The following is an 8,515-nucleotide window of genomic DNA, read 5'->3' as shown; positions in this document are numbered from 1 at the left end:
CCGAGGAGCTGCTCATGTGTGCCAGCAAGTTGGTGCCGTTTGGTGTGGATCTGCTGAGCAGGTTTCTTGCTTAGGTCACTCGTACCATTTGTTTCTGAACCTCTCTGTGCATTTCAAGTGTTCGTGGCTAGTCTGTGCTCATGGTGTGAGAGCTCTGGGACTGGATCCTGTGAAGGAGTGCAGGGACTTTTCCGATAGTACTCACACCATCTCTGAGGATGAATACACTGCGTTGTTAGCTTCTGGAGCCGTTTCGTTCGTGTGCTGGCCACTGTGATTTTCCCAGAGCGTGTCAGAACTCCCTGGTGTGACACCCCTGTGTGCCCCTGCAGGAGGACGCTCGAGATCTGGATGCCTACACGTTAGCCAAGTCTTACTTTGACCTGAAGGAGTATGACAGGGCCGCTTACTTTCTGCGGGGCTGCAAGAGCCAGAAAGCTTACTTCTTGTATATGTACTCCAGATACCTGGTAAGGCAGAGCTGAGCTGCTCTTCTCCCACCCCTCCCTGGCTTGCCTCACTTCTGGAAACTGTTTGCATGTTGCTGCAGGCACTGCAGCAAACACGGGGAACAGGCTGTGAGAATGTAACCTGGGGATTCCTCTCTTTTCCACAGTCAGGGGAAAAGAAGAAGGATGATGAGACAGTGGATAGTTTGGGTAAGTCTCTGGTGTCGTGAAACACAAGACAATATAACAAAGCTTCCACCTTTGCCACTTCATATAGGTTATTTTGGGTTTATGGTTTTGTCTCAATTATTTTGATAATTGTGCGCCATAACGTGATTTCTTTCACTCTCCTTCAATTTGTTGGCTTAGTTACAGTTTACAGATTATAATCTGTTAGTTCTTCTGTTAAATGGGTGACCAGACTTGAGTGTTTTTCTTCTAGAATGAGGAAGATAATCGCAGGCTGGGAAACCTTCAGGTCGTGTCAGTGATGATTCTGAATATACCCTAGACTTGGCAGCTGCTGCGGTGAGACTCCTGACTGACAGCTGGCTGTCTGACTTTGTCTTCGTGCAGGACCTCTGGAAAAAGGACAGGTGAAAAATGAAGCTCTGCGAGAACTGAGAGTTGAGCTCAGCAAGAAACACAAGGCACGGGAGCTAGATGGATTTGGCCTTTATCTGTAAGTGTCTGCATGCATCTCTTCCATGTTCGTGTGGCTGTGCAGGGGTTTGTAGTTCCCAGTAACCTGGTCACTGTCCTCACAGGTATGGTGTCGTGCTGCGGAAGCTGGACCTGGTGAAAGAAGCAATAGATGTGTTTGTTGAAGCTGCCCATGTGCTGCCTTTGCACTGGGGAGCCTGGCTGGAACTGTGCAACTTGATCACAGATAAAGAGATGGTAAAATTTGGGAGGTACCAAGAAGTGGTAACATATTCCAGAGTTTAGCCTGGTTCAGTAACCACCAATTCTCTTGCTGCAAGATTTATGTTGCCAACTGCTTTATTCTGTGAGACTCTTTCAGGCAAGGCAATCCAAGGCTGTAAATTATGCTGTTGAAACCTCTTTTCAATTGCTTGCCATGCTGTAGCTTGAGAATCTGTATACAGGTAGGGCTAATGTCTTAGCATCCACCCACAAAGTGGTATAAGAAATGGCTAGTTCATTATTCTGAAGTAGTTGTCACCAGGGTTATCACCTTTGCTCATGAAGGAGATGATGGAGATCTTCCTGAGAGACTTATCTTTTTTTTTTTTTTCTTAATCTGTTTCTAGTTCCTCAGTTAATGAGCCCTTTTGATAGCCTGAAAAGATACACAGAATCACTACTTCTGAAACTAAACCATTAACATATAAAGTCACACAAAATATTTAATTGTAGGAGAGGCAAGGGGGGAGAATATAATTAAGGTCTCAGAACTGAACTTAGACATAAACCAAAAATAGATTATTTTTCTTTCTGCATTGGATTTTGAGTCCATGCCTGGAATTCTTCAGTGGGTTTTGGCTGATGGAGTATTTAAAACTGTACAGGTGACACAGAGGAGGGCCTTACTGATTCATGGAAAAAGGGGAAATGCATTTTATATGGCATCATTTGGAATCTGTTCACTTAGTTTATTGAAAATAGTGATAGGATATTGATGTTCAAACATAAGAAGAAAGTGCAGTCTTCTGAAGGACCTGAATTTAATGGAGAGATAAGACTAGTGGCTGGAGCAAGTGCCAGGTGCTGTCAGATTGGAAGACAATTTCTTCACTGGTTGACTAAATGAAATGATTTCAATTCTTCTGCAATTTCAGCAGTGATGAGAATAGATTGGGAGTGACTAGCTTTAGAATTATATGGTCCATAGTGTACTGCTTTTTTTAGACTGGGTGTCTTAATGCTCCTTTTCTGTTTCAATATTTTCAATTTGTAGGCATTATTTAGTGTGTCCTGTGGAAGAACTTGATATTAATTCTTGGTCCTAATGCTGCTCTTCTGTAGTTGGTGTTACGGTTTAAGAAAGTGATTGCAGGAAAGCCTCCTACCTCGAGACCATCTGCTAAATCGTGGGAGGGAAGATAATGGATTCTTTGCCACAGGTGGCTCGTAGAACACTACTGATTGTCATCTCTTCCTCCTCTTCTTTGGTTCTTGCTAGTTGAAGTTCCTGTCCTTGCCAGATACATGGATGAAAGAGTTCTTTCTTGCACACATATATACAGAGCTGCAGCTGATAGAGGAGGCTCTGCAGAAGTATCAGAGTCTCATTGACGCAGGATTTTCCAAAAGCACTTACATCATCTCTCAGATTGCAGTTGCCTACCACAATATACGAGGTCAGTGCCACTAACTAGTAGGAATGAGCCTCTTAATGTGAACATGGCATTTGTAGTTCTTGGCATCCCACCTGCTGTTCTTTCTTCAGATATTGACAAAGCTTTATCCATCTTTAATGAGCTAAGGAAACAAGATCCTTACAGGATAGAGAACATGGACACTTTCTCCAACTTGCTCTATGTCAGGGTAAGCACTCTTCCTGTTGCCTGTCCATACTGGTGGGGTTTGTTGCAGGTATGTTAAACACTGGCAGAGCAGCTGGTGTGCTGTCTGGCCTCTCTGAATGTAGGCTCTCTACTTCCCAGCTCCCTGGAAGAGAGGCACAGTGTGCACTGCTAACTGCCTGGGTTTGTCAGGTGTTCTTCCTCGTGTCACTCGGTTTCTTTGTTTCACTAGAGCATGAAACCTGAGCTGAGCTACCTGGCTCACAATCTCTGCGAAATAGACAAGTACCGTGTGGAGACCTGCTGTGTCATTGGTGAGAGCCAGCTCCTTTGCCTGTTCTTGTTCTGCTGTCTGCAGGCTGTGCCAGGGGATCTTGGAAGCACTCGTGGAAGTGATCAGCCAGCAAGGCTATCCAAGAGGATGTGCATTCAGGCGCCCGAGCACTTGCTCTGTAAATGACAGAGTACCCTTTTCCTTCCTTTCTCTGTGAAAGAGCTGTTGTGGTACTGCCAGTGCACGAAGGAGACTCATGTAGCTGAAATCCCTTTATAGTCTTCAAACTCCAATGGAAATAACTGTGTGCCAGGACCAGGAAATGAATTTGTTAGATCATGACATCCCAGGGGGATGGGATCTTATTTGATTGGTCCATCTGGAAAAGGGTTGACTAGAACACTGGAGAACAGACTGCTGTGAGGTCTCATGAGGTTTGAATCAGATCTGCCTTTAACAGGACTCTCCATAATTTAAGTTAGGAGGTAGAGGATAATACTTATTACATCATTTTTTCCTACTTCTGTGTTGGTGTTGGGAACTTTTTGTTCTTTGTTTGTGGGCTTTTAAAATTTATGTAAATATTGTGACTTTTGCTTTAGGAAATTATTATAGCTTGCGTTCCCAGCATGAAAAAGCAGCACTCTATTTCCAGAGGGCGTTGAAATTGAACCCTCGTTATCTGGGAGCCTGGACACTTATGGGACATGAGTATATGGAAATGAAGAACACGTCTGCAGCTATCCAGGCTTACAGGTATCACTCATGTACTGCACAAAATGGTGTTGCATCTGAAATAGTATAGCTGAACTTGGCCTCGATCCTGATGTCTTTCTGACTAGCTCATCTCCTTCTCTCCAACAGACATGCAATAGAGGTGAACAAAAGGGACTACAGAGCATGGTATGGCTTGGGCCAAACCTATGAAATCCTCAAAATGCCTTTTTACTGTCTCTACTACTACCGACGGGCCCACCAGCTCAGGTAGAGTTGAGGATGGAGCCGTTTGTCGGTCTTCATCTGACATGGTTGCTACTGGCTGAGAAATCTGCATACAGGAACTGGGTTGGGGAAGGAAGAAAACATCAATGCTTTGTGATTTGTACAGTCTCACTGTACCAAATCCCTTTAGTTGTATTAACTGTTAACAAAGGCTTTGTCGGTTAAACACTGAGGAATGCTGGTCAGGAGTATGTGTGATGTTTTATGCGAGAGGATGACAGACTCTGACAGCTGTAGCTTAGTTTTGTTCCCTTGATCCCCCTCCTCACCCTGAGATCAGCTGGCTCTCCCTTAAACTACATTAAGGAATTGCTCTCTTACAGACCAAACGATTCTCGTATGCTGGTTGCTCTAGGAGAATGCTATGAGAAACTCAATCAGTTGGTGGAAGCTAAAAAGGTGAGAACTGTAGTGTAAGACTTCAGGTGCCTCCTAGACACTGGGTGGAATCACAGCAAATTGTGTAGCTAGTGCCTCCCAAAATGCTTACAGCTTATTGTTAGGAGCTTACTGAATCAATCTCTGTGGCAGTTCCAGTTGGGAAGTCGTGCTGCAGTGTAATTAGAGTGGCTGCTAAATAAAGAGTGGTCTACAGATACATGCCCCTTTGCTGACAAACCCTGTAGTTTCCTGTTTCTGAGTTGCTGGAGTCATGAGCCAGCGTGATTTTTGTGGCACTGTGACAACCTGCTTGACTGACTTTCCTTCCTTGACAGTGCTATTGGAGAGCTTATGCCGTGGGAGATGTGGAGAAAATGGCACTTGTGAAACTCGCCAAGTGAGTATGTACTTCACTGGACTGCCAGGGTTGTGTTCTAAGCACGTCACGTTTTTGTACCTAATGATAGAACACTGAATGTAAAACAAGTGGAATTGCTGTTAGGTAGTATTACTTTTGGAGCTGTGTAAGAACTGGTATTTTGGGGTCTGTAGGGACTGTAAATTCTGGTGTCCAGCTTCAGCGTTGTTTCTCCCAGGATAACTAGCCGGAATGATAGCATAATGTGGGTTGTGAGGGACCTCTGAATCCTGAGGTGATTTGAGCAGGCAATGCTAGCAATTGTATTTGTTGTATTGAGAATGAAAAGCAATCCATGGTGGTAGATGATGTACCAAATTGTAGCTTGATATATTTTTTTTTTATTTTTTTTTTCCCCTCTCTGGTATATGGCTCTGACATTGGGAAAAGGGTCTAATGTGAAATAAATGTGAATGCTGTGACATGAACGCTATTTTTTGGTGGGAATAAAGTAATATAAAGTGAGAAAAGTGAAGGGGAAAAAAAGGCCAAGTGAAAGGTGAAGCTGCTGTACGAAGTTGGGACGTAGCAGGGGAGGAGGAGTGTTGGAGGAAACAGTGAGTAAATAGGATGGTGAAGGTCTGATGAAAGCTTTAAAATGTAACAGAATAAGCAAAGATCCCTGCTTTGGTTGTCACTGCTTCTGGCAGTCAGTGTCTGACTGCCTCCTGCCTGCCAGCATCTCTTTGCGTGAGGGGCAGTACATGGTGCATGTCCTGCAGATTCTGAAGGAAAGGACCTGGACTTTGTCCAGGTCAGCCCGAGCAGGTACTTTCTCACAGCCAAGAGGTCTTCAGTCTTGTTCCGGTGACCCACTTTTCTCCTTTTCTAGGCTGCACGAACAGCTGAATGAATCTGAACAGGCAGCTCAATGCTATATCAAATACATCCAGGATATCTATTCCTGTGGGGTAAGATGACATCTTGGGAATAAAAGGAGAAGTAAACATGGTGTAGAACTACCTTTAAGGGCACATACAGATGATGTTTTTTACCCCCCTGGCTGTAGGAGGTAGTGGAGCACCTGGAGGTCAGCACTGCATTCCGTTACCTGGCTCAATACTACTTCAAGTGTAAGCTCTGGGATGAAGCCTCAGCATGTGCTCAGAAATGCTGTGCCTTCAATGATGTGAGTAACTGCACAGGCTTTGGTGCTTCTTTCTTAAGGGATCCATGACCTTGGTCTTGGCTCCCCTCCGAGTAGAAGGAATCCTTTATGAAGGAGTGAGGGCTGTCTGCCAGGCAGGTCACATCCTGAGTGGTGCTAGTGGTGTATGCTTAATCACTAGTGCTGCTTACATTGATCAGAATCATGGAATGTGGCGTAGACAGTGAAGCTCAACCGTGTCTCCGTGTTCACTAAACAGAAATGTTTGAGGCTCCATGTGGCAGTCTTAAGCCTGCTGAAAATCTTGATGGTGAGGGAGTGGTTAAATGGTGACAGACTCCCACACACTCTGTAGTGATGGTACTCACAAAAGTATTTTTTCTCATCTTCTGGGTGTAGACAGTGCAGAGGATATAATAACACTTGGGTGTTGTGTGGGACTCGATGTTCTGTATCCGTAAGTGAACAGTTTGGGATTTTTCAGTTCAGCCTACTGGCAGACACTAGCCACGAGTGCATGGTGTTTGGCCTGTCCTTAGCAAAGCTGGCTGGAGCTCTGGAGAACCTGAATTCAGCTTATTTGAAGCTTTCTCAGTCTACCTTTTGCAGACAGCTTCTGTGGTCGATCCTCTGAAGTACCCAAGAAACATACCAATCAGGGGAGTAAAGGGAGAAGATACTAAAACCAAAACAATGACATACCTTGACGTTTTTAAGGAGCAGAAGAAAAAGGAAATGAGGATGGTTTTTTATAGCTTGCAGCCTCACAGAATGACAAACTAGTGTAACTTTCACTGTTTACATACTGAATTTGACCCAGGAGCCACCCATTCATAGGTGTATTTTTTTGTTTTCTACAAATCCATTTCAGACCAGGGAAGAAGGCAAGGCTCTGCTGCGACAGATCTTACAGCTCCGCAACCAAGGAGAAACATCATCCACAGATGTTGCTGCACCTTTTTTCCTCCCTGCATCACTGTCGGCCAACAACACTCCCACCCGTCGTGTGTCCCCACTCAACCTGTCTTCTGTAACACCATGAACAACGCTGATAACTCTAACCTGTGCGTGGGATGTGACATTGCAGATGGGACATGCAACCACCTCCTTCCTAGGGAAATTCCTTCTGGCGTTGTTGCCCTCCCATGAAGGGAAGGGGTTAGCAGAGCCCACAGCCGAGACCCGCCTCAACAGGCAGAGGTGCAGCCGCTGTGACAGTGCCTGTGCTGTGGTGTGAGAACCTGCTCTGCTTCTCGCTGAACCATTCCAGGCAGAGGGCAGACGTGTGCCAGTACACACCACTGCTTCTCCCTGAGGCCTGGGAAAGAGCTTGTCTGCTACAGTTGAAATACATTTGAAGTTTGATTCTGCCCTGCTACCGCTGGTTTTTGTTGCACCGTTTAGTGGTAACATTGCTTTCCTTATTGGAGACTGTTACCTGCTTGGCTACTTAATGACTTGCTTGTCTTGAGTACACAGGAGATGTTTCACTTAAGCAGTAGACTAGGCAGGTGCTGTGTCCATATCCAAGGATTGACAAGTGTCAGAGGAGTCCCAAGTAACCACAGGTGACGTCTGAAGCTCTGTCTGTGGCTCTGACAGATAATTTTGGCTTTCAGTAGCAGAGCAGCCAGTGGCATGGCACTATTAAACAACCAGCAGAGGAGAGCCTGTGCTTGGGCTTCTTTATGATGCAGCTTTCATGGGTACTGTAGCAAATGCAATGGGATGAACCATAATGGGTCATTTTGTTAAGGTGGCAAAAGGATAACTATGCCTTTGTTTCAGAATTAGTGTCCTTGTTTGCCCCTGTAACTGTATTGCAGCCTTGTCTCTCTGGCTGTGGCATTATTCTAATCAAGGACAAAGCCTTTTAAAAGCCCTTTCCCATTTATCCCTGGTTCCTGTGCTTCATGAGACCATACTCTAGGTGGGCACACCAGGACCCTGCAGGTCACAGTCCTGGGCCCTCTACATGGTGCATTTACAGTGTGTGCATGGAGCAGAGGGATCCCCTTTTCTTAGTTCTGGGCATCTCTGGGAATTACTGTCTGTTGTGCTCCACTGTACCCACTGAACCAGCATTCCTGTAAGAGATTGTTTTCAGCAGAAACTCTGGGTCTTGATGTATTTTGGAAGCACTCCCCTGATTATTCTATGCAAACCTGAGGGTACGGACGGGAGCCTTTGTAAAACTGTGGGTCACTAGGGGCAAACTGTGCCTGCTGAAGTTGGTGGCCTTCTGGGACGGGATTAAGGGAAGAGTGACTGATGTCGCTGGCCTGGACCTGTGCAAACCAGGCCCTGTCCCGCACCGCGGCCCCGTCTCGGCCGGGGGCACAGCCGTGCGGGTGTGAGCTGCTGTCCGGCTGGGGAGGGCACTGCGCCTCCTTC

The 8,515-nt window shown here is 45.7% G+C and overlaps 1 protein-coding gene across 1 annotated transcript; it reads left to right on the top strand.

Moving 5' to 3' along the window:
* Positions 1 to 332: 332 nt before the first annotated feature.
* CDC23 (cell division cycle 23) lies at positions 333 to 7,163 on the top strand (the record flags this gene model as incomplete). Its single annotated transcript, XM_009075009.1, has 14 exons — positions 333 to 470; positions 617 to 659; positions 1,026 to 1,131; positions 1,217 to 1,349; positions 2,596 to 2,773; positions 2,863 to 2,960; positions 3,171 to 3,252; positions 3,815 to 3,968; positions 4,077 to 4,196; positions 4,538 to 4,613; positions 4,931 to 4,992; positions 5,846 to 5,924; positions 6,023 to 6,142; positions 6,993 to 7,163. Coding segments are annotated over 14 exons (1,560 nt in total), but the record flags the coding sequence as incomplete, so codon positions are not given.
* Positions 7,164 to 8,515: the final 1,352 nt, after the last annotated feature.

The sequence above is a fragment of the Acanthisitta chloris genome, unplaced genomic scaffold (genome assembly GCF_000695815.1).
Source record: "Acanthisitta chloris isolate BGI_N310 unplaced genomic scaffold, ASM69581v1 Scaffold46090, whole genome shotgun sequence".
Lineage (NCBI taxonomy): Eukaryota > Metazoa > Chordata > Aves > Passeriformes > Acanthisittidae > Acanthisitta > Acanthisitta chloris.
This window is presented reverse-complemented; position numbering and strand designations above follow the sequence as displayed.